The sequence below is a fragment of the Sceloporus occidentalis genome, unplaced genomic scaffold (assembly GCF_023333645.1).
Source record: "Sceloporus occidentalis isolate IW3139 unplaced genomic scaffold, rSceOcc1.0.p SCAF_7, whole genome shotgun sequence".
NCBI classification, from domain to species: domain Eukaryota; kingdom Metazoa; phylum Chordata; class Lepidosauria; order Squamata; family Phrynosomatidae; genus Sceloporus; species Sceloporus occidentalis.
Genome location: NW_028316987.1, coordinates 38,860,298 through 38,887,717, shown reverse-complemented (window position 1 = coordinate 38,887,717; position 27,420 = coordinate 38,860,298). Strand labels below are relative to the sequence as shown.

Here is a 27,420-nt window from a genome sequence, read left to right as displayed (position 1 = left end):
TTTTTTTTGGGCAAAAATTGTTTTTGACCCCTGGTGGCCCAGGGGTGGCTCTACATGTAATGGAGATTACCCCCCCTCCCACCCCTACAGTGCATTTGGAGCAAACTTTTTTTTTTTACCCCAGAGGCCACAAAAATGACCCTAGTGGACACATACAGCCTGCGGGCCACACTTTGCCCACTCTTGGTTTAAGGATCTTGGTGCAGTGATTCCCAGCTTGATCTTCCCAGATGCAGATGAACTACAACATCCAGTATCATTGATCATTGTCTGTGCTTGTTGGTCCTAAAATATCTTGAGACCAAAGTTGGTGAACCACTGGCCCAGTGAATGGTCATGAGTACATCTGATAGTTCATAGTTGAGGCTACTTGAGTGTGGAGTTGGGCTTGTTTATCAACCCATATAAGAGATGGAGTTTTGTGAAACAGTGAGATAATTACCCACATTGAATAAAAATGCAAGACTAATCAGTTCTGTCGTCCTAGTTTACTGGCTTCTTTGTCATGCTTAAGGCATTTTTGATGCTAACTTAATTCACATGGGAGCTGGAGTATAGCTGTGCATGTGTGAACTGTGAGCCAGGAAATCCTTTACATCTTACTTTCAGCAAGAACTTGCCTTAGGTGAGCAAGTACCCCAGGTAGAGAAGTTGCGCATGCCCCTTATGTGGCCTAAGCTGATGGATCTCTGTGTTGCCCTGTCAAATTTATGATAGTGAAAATACAAAAATTTAAATTATTTTGTTGGAAAACCCCCACCCACCCCAATGCGCTCTAGAAGCATGGACTATATTTGAAATGTCCCCATCACCATCAGCCATGACTAACATTGATGCTGATTTTTTTCTTCAAAGCTAATTTAGGCAGAAAGGAGGAATTTATTTCAGAAGACTAACAGTGGCAGTGGTTTTGACTATTGGAGGGACTATAGCTTGGGGCAGAGCACACACTTTGCATCTACTCAGGCTTAACCCTATTATCTTTATAAAGAAGGAACCAGTAGCAGGTTCATCTGAAAGACCTCTGCCTGAGATCCCGGAGTGTTGCTACAGGGAGACCCAGGCCAGACAATACTGGGCTATATGCAAAAATAATCTGAGTTAGTGTAAGATGCCCCTTATGTTTTGATGGGAGAGAACATAGTTTTCCAACTCCAAAGAACCCTTAGCTGGTATGGTCATTGGCTGGGACATTCAGGGAGGTACAGTCCAAAAAGGGAACTTTTCTACACTCTTCTTTCTTTACACTTTTGGAGAGGGGTTGTCTGTGGTCTGAACCTGGGAGGGATGAGGTACCTTCCTATCATCTGACAAGGTGAGGCAGGCCACTAGCCACCACTGCTTCTGGCTCTACTTTTCAGGTTGTATTTTGACATCAACATAGTTAACATGACACCAGTGTTTTTCCTTTCCCCCTTTCTCCTCCTTTACTTCCTGCTTTTGTCTCAAATGTTCATTTCTGAATAATTCCTAGTGGTGCCAACAGAATGCTACAGATCTTCCCCATTGATAGCAGCCCTGAATACTCTTCTAGGAGAGTTTGAGTAATTTGTGCAGGCCATGACAGCTTTTACTAACTTAGAAAATAAATATATAAATTAGAAATAACACTTTTTCTAGCTTTATTTACATTGCCATAATTTAAAGAGGCCTTTTGTTGCTATGATTTGTATTGGTTATAAATTTTCTTTGTATTCAGAATTCCTTCCTTCTTGCGACATGCTCTGTTCTCAGGTTTCCTTGGCGGACTTGCATAAAAGTTGGCTTTAATGCGTGTACGTCTGTAGGATACTGTCTTACATTAAATGTATATCTGCCTTTTGTATTCACAGTGGAAATGCTCCACGAGAGAAGCTATTTCCTGAACACTCTAGATATAAATATTTCATGATTAAAAAAAAAAAGAGTCTGAATGCAGCCTGTGTAGGGAATTAAAACCATGACTGGGGCAGCTTAAAAGAGCAAATAACTGAGTTCATTTTCTTATGAGCTTCCTTACATACATCTGGCTGTCAAAGCTGAGTGCCATTATAAACATCCTTTGTAGAATTACATTCCTTGTTCTGACATGGGCAAGCTTCACAAAGATGCTTAGGGCCAGCAGCATTAATAGGCGGAAGTGAGAAACATCGTTATTCAGTAACAAACTGCATTCACATTGCTGAGCAAAGCATGTTAAAAAGAAATGAATCTACAGCATGTGTTCTGTGTTGATAACATCACCATAGGTGTTCAAGTATAACAACAAATGCTCCTAAAATAATTGCTTTTTGCAAATTACTCTTAAATAGCTGAAAGAATGAGCCTTTAAACTTTGCTGAAAATCCTGGTTTTTTCCCCCTCTTTGAAACTGAGGCGCATTACACACACGCCGAAAGTACATGTTAGGTTTAGGAAGGGGCGTATTAGGGTTAGAAAGGGGCATCTATTCTAGACGCCCCTCAACCTTAGTACGAACTGGGTCTGTACAAAATGGCGGTGCCCGTCCACACAGGCGCTGCCATCTTGATGTTGCAGACGCATAGCGTCCGGACATCACACGGCCGAAGTGACTCCGTGAGTGTGCAACTAGCGCCTCGTGGTGCCACTTCCGGGGCACAGAAAGAAGCGCCATTTTCCGGCTTCTTTTTTGCTGCGTCTGGGAACTGTGCAGTTTGGCCGCTGCGGTTCCCGGACACAGCAACCAGCGGTGCCGGCAGACCGCCGCTTTTGGATGGTCTATAACGCGCCTGAGATTGTTTTCCCCTCATTCCATATCTTCTCAGAACCCTGCCCAGGCCCTGAGATCCTTAGGAGAAGCCCTTTACAAGCATGATTAGTGGAAATTTGCAACTGGGCGTTTTCTGTGAGTGCCCCTAGGTGCTAGAACTCCGTTCCTAGGGAGGATGGGATGGCCGCCTTCTTGCTGTCCTTGTGTCAGTAGGCAAAGACTTTTTGATTCAGGTAGGCTTTTGAGAACGAAACATTTTAAAATAAATGGCTTCAAAAAATGTGCTGTACTTTTTAAATTGTAATGCTTTAAATTGCTTTTTTATTGTGTTAACCTTTTTAATAGTTTAATTCCATTTTTGTATATTTTAATAATATTGTCCTTGGTTATAATTGTAAGCCACTTTGAATCCTGGGTTTGGGGGACAAGTGGAGTATAAATAATAATTAAAATAGTTGTTCTAAGTAGCTGGAGATTACACTGGGCCAAGCTATTTTTCTGCCTGAGGCAAAGAACAAGATGGCAGTTTATGATGGAGGAAGAAAAACACACACATACAGAACTGACCAGACAGGCAATTGAATTTTATTTCCAAGCTGCCTATGAGAGAGTACCTTCTGCAATCCCTGTTCTAGCTTACCCCCTCATGCTCTGTTGAAAACAAAGCATTTAACTCCAGCAAAAGAATGGCCAAGGAACCCAGAAGAAATGGCTGGGAGGGAGCTGCCACTATCCTCACACCCCAGCATCTGCCACCCAAGTTTCCACTGTGTTTAAATGGTAGGGCTGATCTTGAAGGAGCAGTAAGCCACCCCAGTTTCCTGAATAAGATCTCATGTAGGGTCAGGTTTCTTCCAAGCTTCCATATAAACATCTGGAGAGAAAAGCCTGCCTTTGCTTTGCACTATCCAGGGCTTGTATGTATGGCATGTGGGAAACCACAGTTCCGTTGTTCATATTGCAGTGTGATCACTTGTGGTCCAGCGGTCTATGCATTTTGGTTTTGCATATGCTGTTCTTCTGTACATTAGCAGGAGGAGTGAGAGAGACCTCTTGTTCATTAATGTGGTCAATTGATGTCTGCCCAGTCACAAAAGATTCAGCAGGGTTCTTGATATGTTCTGGATATAGTCATGTGCTGAAGGCTTGAACAAGGAATTAAGGTCATGTTCTACCACAGATAAACAGCCTAGTGGCACAAAAGAGAAAGGAAAACCATTAAGAGAGCTAATAAGATAGTGAGGAACGTTATACAGTTGCCATGGTGGAGAAGCCATGTATTCTGTGAATGCTGGAGCAGAAATGGCTACTGTTCCTCCTCAGCTCCATTCCTTTCTCTTAGATGGCAGCCTGCCATTCCTCAAATCAACATGCAGTGCTTAGTGTTTATGGAAGATAACCTGTTGCCAGTGTTAAGGTAAGATTCCAGAAATGAAAGGGACATTGTTATTTCCTTGTCTAAGACAGGAAATGTCTTCTGTCAGCTCTGCTTGGAGTGGATGGATCCTTGACAAATTAAACTGCTGCTGACTTTCATCTCTCGAAGTCCTCTCTGTCTTGACATCATTCTCTGTGTCATCTTGAAGTAAGATAACTAGGAAAGGGCAAGGTGAGGAATTAGGAGGACTGAAAAGGCAGAGGAGAATGCTTTAGCTGATCTGAATGTGGGTTAGTACATTGTAGCCACCTATTTTATAAGATGGAGAGTTTGGGTATATAATGAAGTAATGTTTATTTATAAAATTGAATGTTCATTGTTAAAGTTTAGTTTTGATCTGAATCTGTAGATTAGAAAATACATGTTGCTGATGGACAATTTTTGCTGTTTTATACAAGCATAGATAATTTATCTTGCCTTACTGTTGTCTCTGGCCAAAGAGAGTTTGAAGTTTAGTGATGCACCACACATTTCTGAAGAATCTTTGAATGGAGATGTTAGTTGGAGGAGTGTGCCCAGAATGGAAATAATGCATACATTCTTCCACTTTCACCTTTTTGAAAGAAATGAAACAACAGTATGTTCCAGCCATTGATATACTGCAGCCAAGTGTGAAAAATTATTTTTTCTACTTGTTCATTTCAGGCTTGTGCACACCGTTGGAAAAACATCTACTATGAGACAGAGTACATACTTCCACATGGTTTTTGCAACATCATCCCACCTAATCTGGGCCCCAATGGTAAAAAGTTATTGCCCTGCTATGAAGGTAAGAAAAAAAACTTTCTATTTTTGATTATGACTTGTGAATGGAGATGTTCACCATTCACTTTCCCACAGTGGCCATGGTGATACACGATACGTTTCAACAAACTGTCTTCCTTATGTGACTATGAATGACATCTAGATACCTAAGATTTTGGACACCTTGGGGGTGTGAGGCATCTAAATGCCACACCCCCAAGCTCTGTGGAAGCCGGCTTTACTGGCCAGTCTTTTCCGGCTCTATACTTCCTCTTTGTGTGATATTTTCTGTGTACAAGTTGAACATATAGGGTGATGAAATGTAGCTTTGCTTGACCCCTTTGCCATTATGTTTCTCTCATATTCTGTTCTAACAGTAGCCTCTTATCCTAAGTAGAGATTTCTCATCAGGACTATCAAATGTAGTGGCACTCCCATGACCTTAAGAGCTATCCATAGCCTTTTGTGATCTATGCAGGTAAAAGGCTCCACTATATAATCTATAAAGCACATGCTGATTTTCTTTTGAAATTCCTGAGTGCGCTCTATAACCATTATATATTTGCAATATTGTCCCTTGTGCCTCTTCCTTTCCTGAACTCCACTTGCACCTCTGGGATTTCTCTCTACATATATGATGGTAGTCTATGTTGCAGAATTTTGAGCATAATTTTTCATGCTCTTCTTATCATAGATTATCAATCAGTCAGGGATTGGTTGATGACAGATCCAGACCTTATGCTGGGAGGGTAACCCCACCTTACAGCTGTGTTAATAAAGTGGTGGCCTTTTCTTCCAAACTGTGTTGTGGTCATTATTCAGTGACTCCCCTCCACAGCAGGGTTGAATGGTTGTGCTAGAGAGTGAGGTTTACCGGATTTGATTTAGTTTGAGCATAGATCTTAATTGATTAATCAAATAGATTTATATTGTTTTGTCTTCTATGGGAAAGGCATGAGTGAGCCTCATCCTATGTGTTGATTTTCTAGATACTGAGTTTGGTCCAAGACTGGACTGAACTTCAGAAATAGTGGAGGCAGAGTGAGCACTCACAACAAAACTGGTAAAGATCTGAATTAAACTGGATTTTGTAGCTCATGGTTTTGTTAGCCCTCCTGTGTAACAACTGGCTAACTAGAGAAAGAAAAAAAAAATAGAAAAAAACCCCAACCTTTTAAGAAAAGAATGAAAACACTGTTATGTGTCTGGAAACCGTAACTGTTAGTGCTTCAGAGCATTAACAAAGTGTTTGCAGACTTAACAATCGGGGTGTGGGGGGGAATTGTCTGGTTTTGGTTCCATCTTTGGCCCCACAGCTCCAGCTCATCTGTAATAAAATGTAAGGAAGCCATAAAATTCCTCCCACTTCGAAGATTGGCTAGGATTGTTTTTTTCCCTTTCTGTTGGCAGGACTGGTCTTGAAGGACTGAGAGCGTCATACAGGCCATAGCATGCGTGTTTTTGTTACTTGTGCAGAAATCCTAAATGGAGGCTGTTGCCTGCCTGTGTGAATGTGGCATTCTGTGTGTGTGTGGGGGGGGGAGGGAGGGGGCAGATATTTATCTTCTTTTTCTTTTGAGCAAAAATATCTCAGCAACCAGATATCAGCCAGGAATTGGTATAAAAATAGAAGTGTGTGGACCCAAAAGCCACAATGCAGCCAGCGTAGAATTGGTTGTTCTGGTGTAACCAATTGTGCAATCTATTGTGTTCCAAATAGGGCTGAAAATTGGGGATTTGTTGGGCTGGTGTGTCAGCTGCCAAATTGCATTGTCACAGCGGGTGACTGAGTTTGCTTTTCATGAACTCTGTAACTCACAGCTTTTAAAGGCAGTTAATTAGCTCCGTCCTCCTCTAAAGAGATGGCTGAGCTCTATTGCTCTGAAGGCATGACTTCAAATTGACAGGGATCCTCCCTTCCTAGAATAATCTTGTTTAATGTACCCTCCAAGAAGAAACAATGAAATTTTTGGCTGGAAGTCTGCAGCTTTTGAGAAAGGATGAATGGAAATTGAGGGTGGGATAGAAACAGAACAGGATGCAGTTAGCAGCTAAACAGTGATTCAGTATTTACTGGACACAAGCTTTTGAGCTAGCCAGGTCTGGATTAACTTTTCCTTGTGAAGAAAAAAGCTCCAGGTTTGTATAACGAACAGTTTTATGGCATGTGAATGATGGAAGAATTTTTGCACTAGTGGGACAGATTTAAAAAAGGATATATCTGTCTGTCTATCCTGATAATCCTGTTTATTTTTCACTTGTGAATATGTATGTAGTGCTTTCCTCAAATTTTGGACACTCTTTGTGTCCACCTTCCCATAACTTTCTGTGTTCACCACAGTATGCGGTGGGAAGCCGCCTGTATTTGTATAATCAGACTTCTGAAGCGTGTGAAGAATTTCCATAAGTACAGAAACATCTTGCCCTTCAGAAATTATGAGAAAATAGTGATAGAAGAGAATGATGGCGTTGAGTGGTGTGATTTTGAGGACAGAGTGGAATGTGTGGCTATATAGTGTCTGTCACCAAGGAGATCCTCTTAATGCACATAATACGCGAGAGAGGCTAAAGACCAGAGCATACCCCTATATTGTTGCTGCATTACCCTAGCAATGTGCAGGTGTGTAGCCTAGTGGATGTGTAGTGGAGGTACACATTTTTTCACTTGGTTTTTCCATGTGGAATTTTCTTATCCTATCATAGACAGGACACACCAGCTTGTTATGAAGTGTCTTTATGGAGCATACATATCTGATCAATAAGAAAATATTTCCCTCTCCTTCTGCCATGGAGTCTTGCTGTATAGTGGGTTCTGCTGCCAAAAGGGTTATGTGGGGTCTCTTGGAGAAGTTGAAATCTACAGCTGGTAGTTAGTAAGAAACCTTTTGCTCTCCAGTTATTTTTGGCTACACCTCTGATAATTGACAATGCTGGCTGAGGCTTTCTTGGAGTTCAAGTCTGAAATGTTTGGGGCAACCAAGGGGTCGCCATCTTTTGTCTAGCAGTAATTGAGAGTAGATCTGGGGAAGAATGAAAACCAAGATAGACAGAAACAGATCAAGAAGAAAACAGCAAAGAATAGTTTAGGCTTCTGGCCATGGTTATCAGCAGCCACGATACAGAGACGTAGCCAGGATTTTGGGAAGGGGGAGTCCAGACTAAGTGCCACCATTATAATGGGACTTGGGTGCGGCAGTGCAGCAGCACACAACATGCATTGTATCTAATGGAAGGAGGGGTTCGGACACCACGACCCCCCCCCCCCCCGCCAGCTACGTCCCTGCATGATTTCAGCAATTCCTAGCTGACACCTTGTCTGATTAAATATCCCAGCACACAAAGAGGAAAGTATGATATGGCCCAGATTGTTCATATAATCTGGCTACCTGCTATTTAGGGTAAGTGGAAGTCTATTATATTTTTGAATATTACCCAAAATGGCCAAGGAGAAAAGTGGGCCAAGTTGTACAGTTACTGGTATTCTACACTGGGCAACTGGTTAAGGAAACCTTTGGGCCTCCAGATGTTTTGAACTTCAATTCTCAGAAATCCCAGTCAATATGTTCATTGTTCAGAAATTCTAGGAGTTGAAGTCTCAAAAATCTAGAGGACCAAAAGTTGAGAACCACTGGTTTAAGGTATTATTCTCATAAATCAAAGGAACCTTGTTAGTAATGTGTATTTCTTTGAGTATTTGGACTCATACTGAGAACATTTTAATCTTATCTTAATCTATCCCTGTGTTCAGATTTTTTAGCGTGGTACAAATTGGGACTAGGGTATTGGTTCCATTGCTTCCTGTCTCCTTGTTGTCATCTCATGCAGAATTCTTTCCCCACACTCACCTTTCAGAAAGAGCCATAGTGAAGTGTAGTATTCCATCTATACTGTGTGTATTCATAGTAATGTTCCGTTTATACTGGAACACAGATTGTAAACCTGTGTCTGCAGTCAGATTTTGGAAGAACTTTCTTCTCATGGGCAGTCACCTGGGACATTTTTAAAGCAGCGGAGAGAGTGGGACAGTAGAGAATTGACTGGGTTTGTCCCAGCCAAACTGGACAGTTGGAGGGTGTGACATATGCACATATAAGCCACACTTACATGCTTATTAGTCACTCACAAGATGCCACAATATGTGCCAAAGTTAGATCCAAAAGTGTATGGTTTGGCAGGATTTACACATAGTTAATCGAGGTAGAAAGAATGCATGTAGCCCTGTGGCACATTCCTAATATCACCCATGATTAGAAGGTAAGAACATTTCATCTGGCATGAGGTCCTAAACAATTCATCTCAAATGCTACCTAGTGGCTTTCCCCTCTTTCTTCGCAGTTTATATACCTCTGAAGTAAGGATGATAAGATTAGAAACTGAGAAATTAGATTTTGTTCTTTGATACAGTCTGACTGCATGGGAAACAGACACCATCCAAAATGACCTTGTGAGCAACATTCTGCCTCAAAACATCAGGAGAAAAAAGAAGTTCTGAACAGAACACCACATTCCTCCATCTCCACTCCAGATAAAATGTCTTTCGTTTTCATAAGCAGATTAAAAATGGCTTTTTGGAAAGGTTGCCTAACTGTAGAAATACTTCATAACGTGGCTTCGTTGAAATATGCTGGAGGTCCTGGTTTAGTTGCCCATTTCCCCCAGTGTAATTTCATAGTTCCCCTGTGACTTGCACTTTGTTATTTTAAAAAATATTGTCACAGGGCTGCTGAAGGGTCAGTCCTGACACAAAACAATTGTTGCTTTCTTTCTTTTGTTTTGTCAAAGCAGCTTTGAGTGCAATATGGATAGTAGAATGGGCAGAAAGTGTTAAATGTGTGTGTATTGGCAGACAGATTCTAAACTTTGGTTCTATTCATATGAGAAGGGATGGAGATAGCTAGTCGTAACACTTCATTGCTCCTTACGTTAGTGTTTTGTCCAGAACTTTTCTTTCTTGTTCTTCCTGTTATATACATATGGCAACAGTTCTTAAAGTAAACTGGTATCATTTAGTCTGCAATGTAGGTGTGTCTACTAGTGAACTAAACTATGGGAAAAATCTTGCAATTCATTTGTATAATAAGTACACTTTCAATATCGAGTGTACTGATGGAGTGGGGGGAAGTGTCAATATTTTCTGTGATCAGACAACTGTGTGCTACACATGTGTGACATCTGTGTCCCTGCATTACTAATATGCAGATGTGTAACTTCTTGTGAACCTGTGACAGTCAGGAACTGCCTTGTATTGAGGAGCTCTGCATATGTAAATTACTATGCACATAGGGGCCTGTTCAGGTATGTATTGAATGTGACAGTGACAGGGCATGGTCCCTGGTTATGACTGTGTTAAGGGGGAGGGCTAATCTGGGCATCATTGCAGTCTGCGCACAGGTTCCTTCAGTGCATGAAGGGATTGTCTGAACCGCTTTCATGTCAAGCACCTCTTATTCTTTCCCTGAGCAGTTTATTGGGATACATTACTCATTATTTCCCCCCTTACCTTTTATAAGCTTTTTTTTTGGGGGGGGATTCCCCATTAAGGATTGATAAGAGAACAGCATAAAACAAGAAAAATTTGATGTGAAAATGCCTACAAAAATGTCACCTCAAAGTAACTAAAAGTAAAATGGAAAGTAACTAGAAGCCGTTACTCATTACACCAATAAAGTGATGTTGGTATAACTCATTACATTGCTTTTGAAGTGTGGCTTCATTGTTCCCATGCTACCCAAAAGCAGCTAGTTGTCTTACTTAAACACATATTGCTTCCAAGCTCTGAGAGTTGACAACAGTTGGGTAATAATAATACTGTATTATCCTCATTCTGCTTTTAAAGCAGTCTTCTATTGTGTTAGTGGTCACAATGAGATTGCTTAATTTTCATGGCATGGACAACCTCAGTCCATTTTCTATCACCACATAATTCATACTGTTTTTGCAGTCTGGTAGGCCATAAGAATGAAATCTTGATGATTATGAAATGAATAGGGGATTTCTTCCATTTGTTTTAAAGTGAATGTACAAGTCTCCCCAATACAAAAGGGTCTTTATATTTGTTTAAAACAGAAGCGAGTCCAGTTTATATCTTCTTTGCTGGTAGAGAGCTTCTCCAGTGAGGTTTAGTATTAAGTTCTTGTGGTGTGTCAGACCATGAGGAATACATTTGGTTCTGAAGAGGCAATCTGCAAAAGGATTCTGTGTACATTCCTTGTAATTTAGCAATGGGTTGGCGGTTGGCTGTTCCGGAGTGTTACCAGGCTACATGGTGGGTGTTTTTAACAACCAAAGCACTCTGCTCTATTTTTTTAAAACAAAAAACCCTGAAATCCCAGTTATCCTTGGGAACATGTTGCAAATAGCAGGAAGTGGGATTCCCTCTCTCCACAAGTGATACATTAATCTCTTTGCTAGAAAATTCAAAGTGAAGCTCAGAAGGGACAGAATCATACAACTTTGGCCCAAACTGGAACACTGAAAGAATCTATAATTTTAAGGGTATATCTGCACTGTACATTTAAACATTTTCACCTTGGCAGAATATGGTTTTATTTTGTCCAGGAAGAATCTGGGAATTATAGTTTTGCAAGAGTACAAAAAAGTCTTTACAGTATTTCCTACTTAGACCGATCTTCTTTATAACCCTCAGTTCTCCAGGGCCTCTTCGGAGGAACAACCTTTAAGCAGGGTTGAAATTTGGTTTAAATTCGTAGAGCAGATTTACTCAGAGGTTTTGTTTCTCTCCCTGCCTGCGGACTCACAACCTAACAGATGTACAAAAAGCATGGGGGGAAGGGTTAGTTAGAAAGAAGAGGAGGACAAGCTTTGGAGCAGTCTTCATAGGGTGGTCTTCAGTTCTAGTAGGTGTCTTAGCTAGAAGGAAGGTCAAAGTAACACACTGGTAGCTCCCTCTTTTCTGGTAAATGTAAGAGTCCAGGTTGGCTTGCCCTTCTGTTCTCACTACTTCCTGGTAACAAAGGGCAAAACTAGGAAGAGTTTCTTTTTTTGTATGAACATTTCCAGAATCTGCCATCCAGCACGGCTAGCAGTCACTTCTTAGTGGTGCTAGGCCAGAATGTGCCCTTCACCCATCAGCTTTCCAGTCATAGGGCAGACGTCAGTAGGAGCTGAGCTTGAAAAGAATGGTGAAGCAAACTAGTTATTGTGGACATTATCTGGTCTTTTTTTTAAAAAGGTAGACTAGATTGTAATTTTCTTGCATCTGCTCTTGATGCTGTACTATATCGCACATGTAGATTAAAGGTAAGTTTTATTACTGAAAGAATGGGAAGCATGTGGCTCTGCTGAAGAGACAATATAGTCGTTCAGTGTTGCAGAGCCTAGTCCAGGAGGGAAAATAACATTTATATTAGGAACGGAGAAGTCAAATATGAACTCTGGGAGAGGTATTTGGAGTAGGGATGTAGTCCTTTACTAAATTTCTTGTTGAAGAAAGCCAGGAGATATTTTGGCAAGGTTTTTCTTGCTGAAAGAAAGTCTTCAGAAACCATGCAGACTTTGCAGCCTGTTTGTAATTTATGACTTATTTTGTGCAAAGTTTGCACATGATTATTTCGCACAGAAAGATGCATTTTGCACAGAAAGCAGCATGGAACATCATTTTCTGTTCAGAAGGTGATATTCCTACGTGGAATTATTTTCTGTACAGAAAAAAAAAATGAAAATTGCCCATGTGCCAATTTTGCACAGAATAATTCTATAGCATTTTCAGTTTGGATAGCAGCTTTTTCTGCACAGGAAAAATATTCCTGCATAGAATTTTTTTTTTTTGCTCAGAAAATTCTGTTTTCTTTGCAAAACAACCATATACAATTTTTGTGCAGAATAAGTTGCAAACTACGAAAATTCTCATCAGGCAGAATTCTTCTCATGAGGGTTTGTGAACACTCAACATGTTTTCCAACAATGTTGTGAATATTTTTGAATATTCATCCCACTCCTACATTGGAGTGCTCAACCGTGCCTCAGATGATACTAAGGCCCTGTTCACACTACGAAAATAATCCTGGATGACTCCGGGTTGAATCCTTGTTTTTCACACACATCCTGAATGCACTTGATGCACTTTTGGGGGGAGGGGGCTGGCAAAACCCCCACTTAACTTGGGATATTCGATACTGAGTCCTTTCCTGAGTTTTCCTGAAAGATCTGCATCGATCTGCATCTTCGACAGTGTGACTCAGCTTTTGAAACGATTCGGACCTCTCTGTATCGTTCAAGGGAATGGAGGTGGCTCCATTTTATCCCCAAACAGTGGCATGTGTGAATAAGAAAGCGGTTACAATGACTTGAAGAGATTCGCAAACCCTAAACAAAAGGGAACAACAAACCCAATATGCATAAGCAGTAATCTGCATCTCATCAGGACAAATGCCCCCTCAGTCTCAGGATTTCTTTGTGCATCTGTCATTATCTGTGGTTGTTCTGTGGTAATAGCACCACCACCACTACTACTGATAGGGTGCAAAAAACTTTATGAACAAAAGCCTCCCCATATGTCACTGTTCCAAGAAGCTTATAGTCTTCTAAGCATTTATTTTTGAGACAGTAAAGGGAATAGAAGAGGTGAACATGAAACTGAAAGAGGTGAACAAATTAGGTGTCCTTTCATTCTAGTTTACATAGCCAGGAGTGTGTTAGCTATACACAAAATGTAATAACATCCCAAATTCCCAAAATGGTGATACCTTTATTAGGCCAAGAAAAAATGCAGAAAATACCTCATGCAAGTTTCCAAAGCTCTACAAGCTTCTTCACCAGGCAAAAGTGTTAAAGTCACAGCCTACATTTTGTCAAGATATTGTTGACCAAAGATAACATCTTGACAAAATATAGGCATGTGATTCTAACATCATCATTTTTCCCTTCTCCTGTATGATTTTTAACAACTTTGCCTGCTAAGAAGCCTGTAGAGTTTCAGAAGCTTACATGATGCATATCGTGCATTTTTGATTGGCCCAAAAAGTTATCACTGTTTTGTGGATTTTGGATGGTGTGTTTCATTCTATTTTGGAAGCTACCAAATGTTTCCGTCAGTGAGCCACTGATTAGTATGTTAATCAGTGGCTGTTACTAACCCCTGACATCTCCACTTGGATTCACTTTTTCCCTTCATTATTCAGTGTCTTATGATTCCATTTCTAGCCTAAATGGTCAGGAGCTTATTTTCCTCAGATTCAGAGAAATAGGGAAGAATTTGTTTTCTCCCTGTTTATTATTCTGCCCTGTTCCTCCACTGCTTGTCTTTGACAATTCCCATGGATTGTGGCAAAGGAGCCCACATATCTGAGGCTTACTGCATTCCAGAGATTTCCCAGGGTTGGGTCTGGTGTGGGCCTCCTGCAACTCTATAGCTGTGCATGTAGAGGGGACTGTGCAATTGTGAACCACACACATCTGGCAGTGACTGAAGTGACTGTGTTTCTTTCTCCCCCCCTTCCTATTTTATTTCTTCTCCACATTAGAATATAAGAAGAAGTATGGCGAAGAGCATGGCTCATGTCAGGCTGGCATAGCAGGTTTCTTCACAGAGGTGAGTGATAGAGTGGTCAGAAGCTCAAGACTTCCCTGATTTGCACTGCAAAAAGATTTTGAATCATGAAACTTCCCTTTGGCTACAGCAATTTCCCAACAGTTATATTGTCTTTCATCCTAAAGCTTTGCTGATGCAGCTCTGGAGGAATTCTGTTTGATTTATTACATGCCTACTGATTCTGTATGCTCCAACTGCATTTATTTAATGGGTAACTGAGTGGATCCAGACATAGCAATCTTACCCAGTTTGGTGCTCCCCAGATGTACCAGACTACTGCTTCCAGGCCGGGGCCCTCTGGGAGTTATAATCCAACACATTTTATTGTTTTGTTTTAAAATATTTTGTATTTTTATTAAATCGTGCACTGCCTAGATAATTTTAGTTACAGGATGGCTTAAAAGAGCAATAATTGTGCATCTGGAAGGCACCAAGTTTGGAAGGCTGAAATGGAATACTGTGGGCCCTAGGTATCCTCTGGGGTTTGGGTCCCAGACTCCCCATGGATAACAAAATCCGTGGATGCTCAAGTCCCATGAAATACAATGGCAGAGTAAAATGGCATCCCTTATATAAAACGGCAAAATCAAGCTTTGCTTTTTGGAATGTCTGTATTTTTAAAATATTTTCAAGCCGTGGATGCTTGAATCCGTGGATAAAAAATCCATGGATAAGGGGAGCTAACTGTATAGGAAACTGTCTTATACCAAGTCATTGATGTGTAGCTCTAGTATTGTCTATGTTAACCGGTTACATCTGTCCATAATTTCAGATGCAGGGCTATTTCCTGGCCTTTCTGGGAATATAGAAGAATGGACCTGAATCCTTTTGTATACAAAATATTGGCTCTGCTATTGAATTACAGCTCCTCCCCCATTACATTATATGATGCTAAGCCAGAAGTGTGGTTATCAGTACTTAAGGGGTGGGAAACCTTTTAGCCTCCAGATGTTTTTTGACTTCCACAATCCATTTTCATTGGACCTGCTGGATGTTGGATGCAAAAACATTTCATTAGCCAAAGGTTCTGCACCTCTGATTTGCACAAAAAGGGCCAGTATTGTTAAAAGTAAATGCAGGTATATCTTCTTTGAAATGTGATACCCATACCAATCTTGATGTTCATTGCTTTCAGGAATCAATATATGGACTGGCAGAGTTAATCTATTTCCAGAAGGTGTTAGGTGCACTGATACAGTGGAACACACATTCACTAGCAACCTTAATCTACAATAGTTGATGGCTGGTTTCATGTTTTAAATGTCATGTTCTCCTCAGGAAGAGATGTGTAATTATAGAGTATATTTGAACTGCAAAACACATATGAAATGCCTGGACCTTTCTCTGCTGTCTACTTTTGTGGCAGTATTCTAACTTATGCTTGCATATGGTTTAAAGTACAAAATGTATAAACACTGCATCAATGGGCCGGGCTATATTTTTTGTTGTTAAGTCTGTTCTGTAATATTGGATATCATTATCTGAGGCAAAATTTACTATTTTGAAAAGGCTCAATGCAAAAAATGGAAAAATATTAGGCCACATTTTGAATGCAATCCCCACTCTCCACATCATTGGCTATTGTGAGTGAGGGATAGGCATATCATGGGATGTCACATCACACATTTCATTACTACCTAAGGATGGGAACAGGACAGTAGGTCAGTGGCAGAGTCCAGGGTTTGCATGCAGAAGGCACCTAGGTCATTCTCTAAAATTTATAATTAAGAAAAACAAAAAAGAGGACCAAATATTAAATATATTTATGAGTGTCAGTGCTGGGTAGTGAAGAAAACTGGCAGGAAGAAAAACAAAACATTCAAAATGTGATGCTGGAGGAGAGTTTTACTGGTACCGTGGACTGCTAAAAATTGAAATGAATGTAGTAAGTCCTAAAGCAAATCAGGCCTGAACTCTCCCTGGAAGCCAAGATGGCTAAAGTGAAGCTGTTGTACTTTGGATGTATCACGAGGCAACATGACTCACTGGAAAAGACAATAATGCTTGACAAGGGAGGAGGGATAGGAGTTTTCGTATTTTAACTGTATTCTCTTTTATTGTTGTAATCCTCTTGGATTCCAAGAGATTAAGCGGAATATAAATTATTATTATTATTATTATTATTATTATTATTATAGTAGAAGGCAATAGGAAAAGAGGGAGACCACATTACAGGTGGATAGATTTGAGAAAGCAAGTTGCAGCCCTGAATTTGCAAGGCCTGAATAGGGAAGGTATTGACTCTGGCTCTTGGAGGATTCTCATTCATAGGGTTGCCATAAGTTGAAATGGCCTTAACAGCAAATAAAAACAACAAAGCAAATATGAAGTGCAAAAAATTATTTTTTGGACTGTATCTTTTAGCATCTCTCATGGGAGCTTTTGTCTGAAACAGTCCTTTTTCCAAGCTCTGAACACAAAAGACTTTTTTCAGAGCTTCAGGAGAGCTGAGCAGCTTCCAGACAGTGCTGGGCTAGATGGTGACAAAATGTCTGACCTAGTATAAGGAAGCTTCCTATATTATTATGAATATAGGAAGCTAGGCATAGGGCCACTGTTTTTGGTGGCAGCTATGTGTTTTTGGTAAAGTCTGGAAATTGAGGGGCATGTGAAAGGGAATTTTTTTTCAAGCTGTCTTCACAATTGACCCAAAGGGCATCTTAATCCCTCTGGACCATTGGAACAAGATGGGTACCCCTTCAGTATTCAAAATAACTCAGTGGGATCTTTCTAGATTAATCTGAAATTGGGTGGCATCCTTTGTGATAACACGTTTGATCGCAGAAGCCATGTCAGCAGCAGCTGTTTCCTGGCTTGTCTGCAGTATCGAGCCTGTTTCTTTTTCCCATGCTCTGAGCTCCCTTGGCTTGCTCTTCATTCAAAAGGTGGCTTTGAACTTTCAGTGGACTGCCTAGAGCTTAAGCCTTTTCAAAATGAGCAGGAAACATAGATAAATGGGTCCTGGGTCAAACAGGCAAGTGCCTAATGTATGAGCACTCAGTCCTGCTAATGTATGCTATTTTCTGATGAGAGATGGATTGGTTGGTTGTCCCTAGAGGACACAGAAACAATGCAAGTTTATTACAGATGTATCTGTTTAAATTATTCCTGTAATGTCAGGATGTGTGTATTTTGTAGCTATTTCAAATTATCTAGGCCATGATAAGTGAGTTGTGGCCTTCCAAATACTGTTGTACTGCAAACCCGATCATCCCTCACAATTGGCTGTGGATGATGGGATTTTAAGTCTAGAACCATCTGAATGGCCACAGTTGGTCAGTCTGGTCTAAGCCTGGTTTGTTAGTAAGACCCAGTAATGAGAGGCGGACTAGAGCATCCAACTGTTTTTAGCCCTTGCCTGTGAGAATACTGAAGAGAAATTTTGTGAATGAATGCATAGTTCCTGAAAGACAGGTCCTGGGATGGTGGTAGAATTTATTGGCTTGCTTGTAAGCAAACCACTGCTTTGTGTTCCCTGCATGTGTTTCTTTTTAAAATGCATCTTGAGCCAAACTTGTAATATCAGCTAATGTACAGTCCAAGGTTTACAGAAGAGCTACTCAAGAAATTGAACCTTGATGTTTGGACCAAAATTTGGAATGGATTTGTCAGACCACTGATACTGGCGTCACCAGTTACCACTGCTTTTAATTGCATTGCCACTGTATTTTCAGTGTAAGAGGTTGCACATAACATGCTTTTGATAATTAACTATGGAATCAGGTGATTTTGTATCTGTTTATTGCTATTGTGCACCAGAATCATACCTAGAGTTTACCTCTATGTAGGGGCATTTGTGCAGACCTACTTTTTAAAGCTCCTGAACCATTTACTTATTACTGAAAGAAAGTTGGCTGATCTGATACTAAAAGGTTTTTGGTAGGGACAAAACCACATTTTCCAACTCTTTCCAGGCCAAACATGAAAAAGGAAAGAAAAAGCCTCTCACAAAATAAATTTCTTGGATCCAAACAAGATTCAGAGGTTTGAGTAAAATCTGTTAGTGATCATGGCAATGCTACTGTGCTTGAGTGCATTACTAAACAATTTAAGGTGCTGCTTCTCTCTTCCTTTTTAAACTAGAGAATTTTAGCTTTTATTTCACCTATTTTCCCAATGTGTAACATTTGTAATGATTTAATTTAAAAAACAACAGCATTTATATATTTACACGTGATGAAGTTGTAATGTTGATATATTTACATAATGCATGACATTTTCTTATTGTAGTAGAGTAAACTTAGAGTTCTTTTATCTGATTCAGTCTTCCCTAAGTATTTCTGTCTCCAGAAATTTTCTGTAGTCATTGTAGAATATCAGTCTTATTTTACTTGATTGCAAAAATTTAACATGATGAAACTCTTGTCTTGCAGGAGCTGGTTATCATGGGAGCTCCTGGATCTTACTACTGGACAGGAACTATCAAAGTACTGAATCTCACTGATAATACATACTTCAAATTGAATGATGAATCCGTGATAGCCAAGCGGTATACGTATCTTGGTGAGTGATGTGGCCTCACTAATTGTCAGGAGTCTCAAATCCTGACTGTCGATTCTCTTGCACTCAGGGTTTTTTCTTCTGTCATTAAAAACTGTGTAAACACATAGGTGCCTGATTATTTTAGGCCTAATGGTCTAAGATGAGGCACTTGGTTACATATTTCTCACCGACAGGAACAAAAATGGTACACAATGTTTCTGAAATGACAGCATGCACACTTCTAGAGATCTTTCTCTGGTCCAGAGTTGGGAGACATGTGATCCTTTAGCGATTATTGGACTATAGCTGCCATCGTTCCTAACAGGCATAAGAGATGGTCAGGAATTATGAGTTGCAGTCCAATAATATCCAGAAAACTACACATTTCCCCCTCTTGTACTAGAGAGTTAGAGTTACAGAGAAGTGTTGGATATATTCTGAGATGCATGCTTGGTACAAGTGGATGATTGTGAGGACCAGGACACTGGGACAAGTTTCACAGAACATACAGATATTTATAAAGCCACCACAGAAATTTGTGTGAAGTACTGAAATACATATCACAGGCACAGAGATGATCCAGCAGACTACAACATAGAAGAATGCAGACAGTTTGAAATTGACTGGACTAACATTGATTACAGTAGGTTAGGATTCTACTTTCAGCCCCAGTCAGTGATGCTGTATGGCCCAGTTTATGTCTAAACTACCAACTGGTCTGGTGGCTTTCTTTTATACACTGGAGATTACAGTTCTTTGAGTGATCACAGATCTCTTTCATGAAAATCTCAGCACCCTCAGAAAATTATAAATCTCCGTATATCTTGACAGACCCAGATAGTTAATAATACATTTTAGTTGTAGCATAATGATGATTTTCTCTTCCCCCCCCCTCCCTTGATTAAAGTGGTTGTAGCATGTTTGGAAGATGGATTAATTAGTTATTTCAGGGCAACAGAATCCTTTATCACTGATTTATTGAAGTGAAGAAAAAACTGCTAGGATAAGATGGGGAAAGGGGCTTGTTCAATAAATCTAATAAAGTTTGGAGTAGAAATGCAGTGATTGCCAGAAGAGAAATACTGTATATCTAATGGTTTCTCTCTAGTCCCTAGAGACCACTTGGTTTGATTATGGAAGCATTGACAGACCTCCATTTTCCACAATTGCTTGGCACATTAAAACGAAACCATAGCTTTAAAAAAGAAAATGAAAGAAATGGAGACTGGCCCCTTTTCCCCAGGCCATTATTCTTATTTGTTTATTTGCTTGTTTCTTTTGTTGCTAAAAAAAAAATCAAACACATTACACCACTTAGTGAAAGGCTCCTGAGAATAGTTAAAATGAGAGATGGATATATATGCTGAGCTTTTCCTTTTGACTAGATTTGAAGCATGCTGCTGACCATATAGATAGATAAAAGGTCTATAATTTACAGAAAAGGGGGAGAATGGGGGCTCTGAAGTAAGAAATATGATGGCCTTACAAGGGACAAGAGTGGAATCTTTTCCGCTGCAAACTCTACTAGTCTCATGACATATCATTTTTAGAGCAGTAAATAAGACTACATTATTGATTGTCCCTTTCAAAATATGCTTTCCTCACTTTGATATATACCTATTTTTTTTTTTTTACCAAGGTGGAGGTCTTCTTAAAGCATTCATTGCGGATTTTTCTCTTGCCTTCATATATGCTTTTCTTGCCCCTCCCAAATAACATGACAGTTAAGGAAGATTAGCTATACTGGATCACATCAAAGAGCTGACCAGTCCAGTGTTTTATTCTTACCCTGGTCAGGCAGATGCCCAGGGGAAAGTTGCAACCAGGACATGAATTCAAAAAACCAGCCTGCTCATAGGATCCAGCAAGCTTGTACAGAGAAGAAATTGCCTCTCACAGTGAAAGTCATATGCAGTCATCATGAGTAGTAGCCACATTAGTCCAATCTGCTTTCAAAGCCATGCAGGCTGGGTTCTAGCCTTACATAGTTGGTGGCAACTACTGCAGTTTAACTATAGGCTGTGTGAAGTACTCCCCTTTTTTTCTGTCCTGAATCTCCCATCATTTAACATCAGAATATGACCCTACATTTCAGTATTATGCGAGGAGAATAACCTTTCCGAACACTTTTCCCAGATCACACATGATTTCATGTGTCTCTGACGTCTTCCTTCCCTTCCTTTTCTCAAAGTCAAGAAATGCCAGATCAGACCACTGGACCTGGTAATGTTGGTTGCCTTTTTCTTATGAACAAGATAAAATGCCTCAGCATCCCACTGTTTACATTCCTCCACTGTCAAAACTCCCCCTTTATTCCTACCTTTGGTTTTCTTTTTAAAAGCCATTTCAGGAAACAGAGGAAGATTTTTTCCTCATCCTCAATGAATGTTAAATGAATACATTTGGGGTGAATCATAAACAGAAATTGTCTTGTACTACAGCTCCTAGAACCACCACCATCAGATGCTGATAATTGTAGTTCAGATACCTGGATGAAAGATCATTTTGCTCAATTAGCCTGAAAGTTTGATTCATTTAGATGAAACTGAGGTTACATCTGCACTTCAGAAATAATCCAGTTTCACACCACTTTAACTGCCATGGCTCAATGCTATGGAATTCTGGGATGTAGTTTTTTTTGTGGCACCAGAGCTCTCTGACAGAGAAAGCTAAAGTCTCACAAAACTACAATTCCCAGAATTCCATAGCACTGAACCATGGCAGTGATGTCAAACTGGATTATTCCTGCACATCAGTGTGTTTGCCCATTTTCTGCTTCATCAGTGTGGATGGGTGTTTTTTTGGTTTTTGTGCCACTCTTCTTTATTTGTGCATACAGTGGTCCCTTGATATCTACTAGGCTTTGCTTCCAGGACCCCTCATGGATACGAAAATCTGTGGCTGCTCACATCCCATTAAATACATAGTAAAATGGCAAAATCAAGGTTTGCTATTTGGAATTTATGTATTTTTGAATATTTTCAAGCTGTGGATGCTTGAATTTATGGATACAGAGGGTTGATGGCATTTACTCTTTAAACCCCCCTCTCAAAACCAGTCCTTTTGGGGGATGGTGCTGTTGTCCTTGGCACCCCTAAGGCTTCAGTCTACACTTTCACCATCTTGTGTTTCAGAAAAATTGTCAATTGCGTGTTGATGTTTCCATCCTTGAATGCAGTGCCAGTGAGTTCCTTTTCTGAAGAAGTAGGTCTCTAGTGGCATTGTTGTTGTTTTTAAGTACAAGGCTATTATACTTACCCAGAGAAGAACAATGGTTTTGCTTTTAACCAGATGGCTGACCTGTTCTTTGGACCTGTTTCCTTCTCTGAATGTATTTGTCATTTCTTTCCTCTCCCATGCTCCTGGCCATCCACTAAAACAATGTCCTATTCAGGATATGCGGTGACAGCAGGTCACTTCTCCCAGCCGATGACCACTGACGTCGTAGGAGGAGCTCCTCAGGATGGAGGCGTTGGAAAGGTGTGGCTGTTGATCAAACTTTAAAGTCATTGGTATTCTGTATCATTTATGCCAGTTTGTCTTAAGTTGGCTTGGGAATTCTGGAAATTTTAGTCAAAAAAGTAACTTTTCCAAACTGTGTTGGGTCCCTCTATCTTAGGAATTTAGAAAGCTGTTTTATACTGGGTCCATTTGGACCATCGTTGTCAACTCTGACTGACAGAGGCTCTTCAAGGCTTCAGGTGGACAGTTTTTGCAGCTCAGACTAGAACCTTTGCATGCACATCAAATGGCCTACCTCTGAACTGTGGCCCTGTGGACAGTGGCTTTTCCCTTGTGATGGTCTAACTATGGATATCACCTGTGAATATATTTACCTACTATATGCTTTAATTTCTTTTTGATGTCAGGTGAAAAGAGGTTTTTTTTAAAAAACACAGAACCCTTGGAAAAATGTTGTGGGCTAGCCCAGAGTGGGAGAAATGGCTCACAGTTATTAAAAGACTGTTTAAAAGATCTGTTTAGTGCTACTGTTTATTTTTTGTTAAAAATACATTTATTTTTAATTTGTTTTTCTATCATTTTATAAGCTGCTCATTTGATAGCAAGATAGAACAAAAATAATTTTCATAAATGAATAAAATCCCTAATAAGTATACACAATGTAGCATTATTTTACTAATCAGGTATGAATGGCTGCTGCTGATGGTAATCCTGTAATAGAATTAAATAACTCTACATTTTTGTTTCATAGGTATACATTTTCCGCACTGATAAGAGGTTTGGATCTTTAATAAAGATCTTTCAGGCTTCAGGTAAAAAGGTGAGTGAAAAAAGATTAATTTTAAATTATAAATGGAATTTATGGAATATTTTCTCATTGATTCTGACTGGTTTGGATTATACACTAAATAAGCAATACATGTACTACTTCGAGTGGAGGTGTGTGACATTTCCATGTAGATGTAAAGTAGGGGCCCCAAGGGTAAAAAGTTTGTGGATCACTGCATTAAACTATTTTAGTAATGAGCAGTGTTATGTCTGGTGGTCTGGAGGTAAACTGATAGTTAATTAGCTGATTGATAGCCTAGGAGTAGTTCAGTATGTCTGAGCTAAGACTTGTTTGGGCTGTGTTACTTGGCCAGAACCAGTAGATTTGGACAGCATGGAATCCCATTGATCCTATTATATAATCCTTGCTCCTTTGGCAGCTGCAAGATCACCCTCTGTCTATTTTCAGTGATGATGCTCTAGTGCAGAGATCAGGACAATAGATTCTGCTAAATTAGTATGATGCCACAAATGGTAAGGTACCCTCTTAGTTCCTTTTAGGAAATTAGGAACCATATAAAAATGAATGGTGCCAGATGTGAATAGCATAATGTTTAAGTTCTCACAGTCTCATTAGGTCACTCACTCTCCGTAATAACATTTCAGTTGGATAAACAATACCCTTTTCCTAAGTGAATTTGTCTGGATCCACAGTTGTGAATATATTGTTCAACTCTTTCTTTCACTGCTTAGTAGATTTAAAAAAAAATGAACACAAATGCATAACAATACTATCTGAAAGTCTGATAAACAAGTATCCACAGGAGAAGGGAAATGCAAAATGTTTGACCCTGAACCCATAAAAGCAGAGATCTAAGCTATGCTTGTCCTTTAGTTCCCTCCCCTCCCATCATCTTACTATGGTTTGTAAACAGTGGTGCCTGCTGTTTTTCTGGACTGTTTTTCTTTGATTTGTCAGCTTTGATTTGATGATTGATAGTAGCTGTGCTAGTTGCTGCTGGACTAGTATTATACATTGGCTAGAACATTTGCCTCATGCTGGTCAATGACAAAAATGAATCACCAAATTAAAGAGAAAAGGGGAACACAACCATTCAGGCAGCAAGAAGCTTATAATGAGATGAAATTCATAATAATAAAGTGTAACTAATTTTCTGTTAGCTCATTTTGATGACACTTTTACTTCTGAATCCACTGGTGCTCAGTGGTAAAATAAAACTTGTCAGATGTTTGATTTGGCACTAGATTCGTGGCATATGGTCCCAGTTTCTCAGTGGGTAAACAGAGAGAAAAATGTATTTGTCAGTAACGAACCAGAGCAAATGTCACTGTTTAGGGCAGACTCTTATGTCACTAAATGCTTTCGCTTGGTAGTAGTAATTTGTGAAAGTTGTTCAGCCTGTTGCAAAGTATCCACCACCACTGATACTATTTGGTGTAGGGTTAACAATGCTCTACATATTGTGGCCATTTGACATTGCGTCTTAGGATTGCTACATCAAATAATAGGGCTGTTCCCACTATTGGTCAGTCTGAGGCAGCCATATCACTCAAGAGGTGCTAGAAGGTGTGAAGCAGGTACAAGATGCGAAAATGCTGGAGTTCTGAGTTCAACATCACTTGCCATGTGTTCCTGAGCAAACTTGCTGCCTTCAGGAAGAGTGGAGGATGCTATCCCATCACTCTTACTAAGTTAGGATAAATCCTCATTCTTGTCAGCTTTTATCATTCCAATTCTATCATTGGAATTGGAGGGTGTGACATCTCTTCTGCTTCTTTTAGCAGAATGCCTAGGGTGGGCTGCATTTCTGCTTGAGAGACATAGTACAAAAAAGATGCTCACTCACAACTTGTTTGCCATTTTGACACTTTGCATTTAATTAACAAACCACAAACTCAAAAATTTTAGGGTGCTTTCTGAACTAATAAAGAGTATTTTCATTTATAGTTTTCAGCACTGCTGTACAATAACGACATGTTCCTAGTCTTGATGTGCATTCCTTTTAACCACACTGAAATTAACATGAATTCAATTTTTAGTAAATACAGCTTCATTTATATACCGCTTCAGACTGAACTAACAGTATCTAAGCGGTTTATAACTGTAAGCTAATTGCCCCCAACAATCTGGATACTCATTTTAGTGACCTCTGAAGGATGCAAGCCTGAGTTGAGCTTGAGCCCTTTTGCTGCAACCTTATGGTTTTGAGTGAGTGGCTGCAGTACAGGCATTTAACCACTGCGTCACCAGGGCTCCTTCATCTATTCTTAGTACATCCTAGGGGTGCACTATACACTGTGTTCAACATTTAACTGGAATGGGACCATGCACTGATGGTGAGAGGTCAAGCCCCTCAAATGATTTTGGTTTGAAATCCACTCCTCCCTCCTGGGCCTCTATGGGTACCAGTGAAATTTCCCCCTGGTTTTTTTTTAAGCTACCAATTTGAGAGCAGTAGAAGTACCATGTTCACTGGGCCTTTGATGTCTGCTGTGGTTTGGTTCCAGAAACCTATGTGGATAGCAAAATCCATGGGAGCAGAAGTCCCATTAAAGACAGTGGCATAGTAAAATGGTGTCCCTTATACAAAATGGCAAAATCAAGGTTTGCTTGGAGGGCTTACTGTACACTGATGGTGCGTGTAAATAAATGATGACAATAATAATAATTAATACTGGGAAGAATCTGCTACAACCTAAGAGAACTAGACTTTCAGCAGTGATCTTTTTCATCAACCACTCCAAGACTCTGGAACAACCTGTCAGATGAGATTTGTCAGATTACCACCTTGGAAACCTTCAAGAAGGCTATTAAGACAGATCTCTTCCGGCAGGCCTTTCCAGACCAGAACACTCTTGCTGATCTGCCTCCCCTCCCTTTCATCCTCCATCTTTTATCCTTTACCCTACCTGGACTCCACCTGAAATTTTTTTATCTCATTTTAGTGTATTTGTACATTAATGTTTTTAATTTTTCTTTTTTGGTTTAATTTCTGTTTAGGACTTGATTGTGTTTTTATGCTGGGCCAAGGGTTGGAGATTTTGGAATTTTAATGCATTTCTCTTTTAATTGTATGTTATTTTGCTGCTGTAATCCACTTGGATTCCCTGAGATTAAGCAGAATATAAATAAATATTATTAATATTATTATAATAGTCTGCCAAATCTTATAAATGTCCTGACATCTAGATTATCACTCTTCCCTTTTTTGGGGGGAGGATGGTAATGTCCACTTTAAAAGGATTTGCTGTGTGATGTAATAAATCATTGTCTGTCTGTATGGAGTGACTCCTGGTGTGTAGCAGTAACTCAGTTTTAAAAAATACAGCTAGGGGTGGAAGTTTTTTCTGCCTTTAATGAAAAAAGAGCCAGAACCTTTCTCTGTCTCAGTGCCAATACAAGGGGGGAAAGATCGTAAAGAGACTTTGCAGAGCTGAGATAAAGCAGCCGGTAGCTTTTTCTGTTGCAAACAAAGAAAAACATAAACAATTTCCTCTTGTGTGTGGGCAGATACTGAATGCTTTGTTGTGACTCGGCTTGGTTACAGATGGGCTCTTACTTTGGCTCCTCCTTATGTGCAGTTGATTTGAATTCTGATGGACTTTCAGACCTTCTGGTGGGAGCACCCATGTTTTCAGAGATCCGGGATGAGGGTCAAGTCACCGTCTACCTCAGCAGAGGAAATGTGAGTATGTGAAGGAGCTGAGTAATTGGCCTGGGAAATCCTTTTAGCAGTCAGCTCAGATCAGCCACGCTGCAAATTCTACACAAGGACATTGAGCAGATGTGAGGCTGTTTGCTTGTTTCTCTTCAAAATGTGAAATCATTTGAGCAAAACAGGGAGAAATCTCTCATTTTTATAATATTGGTAAGTTAATAGTTCTGTAACCTAGTTCCCAAAGTTGTTAGTTTATTGTAGCCAGAAAAAGAGTCCCAGCACACTTTGAAGAAGAGCAAAGGGATCCTTTGTTTTATTTATTTATCTTTGTTTGCATGTTAATGGTGGTTTTCCATTACAAAAAGCTCCAGATAACTTGGAAACACTTTTCGTAGCTCAATAAAACACACAACATAATATATGATAAAAGATCAAGGGCAGTAAAATGTACAACAGTTGTAAGTGGCACGTGGCAACAGAAGCATAAATGCACTTGGTATGGTAGCTTCCCAAAATGCATTGAAAAAGTATTTTTGTGGCTCACTGAAAATACAGAGATCCAGCAAGGCTTCTTCTGATAGGGTAT

The 27,420-nt window shown here is 39.9% G+C and overlaps 1 protein-coding gene across 3 annotated transcripts in view; it reads left to right on the top strand.

Moving 5' to 3' along the window:
• Positions 1–27,420, top strand: part of ITGA9 (integrin subunit alpha 9) — a 282,149-nt gene that overhangs the window by 40,824 nt on the left and 213,905 nt on the right. For all 3 annotated transcript variants that reach the window (XM_089532642.1, XM_089532643.1, XM_089532641.1), the window contains exons 4-9: positions 4,794–4,917; positions 14,375–14,442; positions 18,816–18,945; positions 22,319–22,404; positions 23,138–23,206; positions 26,724–26,861. In XM_089532642.1, the coding sequence (XP_089388768.1) occupies positions 4,794–4,917; positions 14,375–14,442; positions 18,816–18,945; positions 22,319–22,404; positions 23,138–23,206; positions 26,724–26,861 (615 nt within the window). The remainder of the gene's footprint in view (positions 1–4,793; positions 4,918–14,374; positions 14,443–18,815; positions 18,946–22,318; positions 22,405–23,137; positions 23,207–26,723; positions 26,862–27,420) is intronic.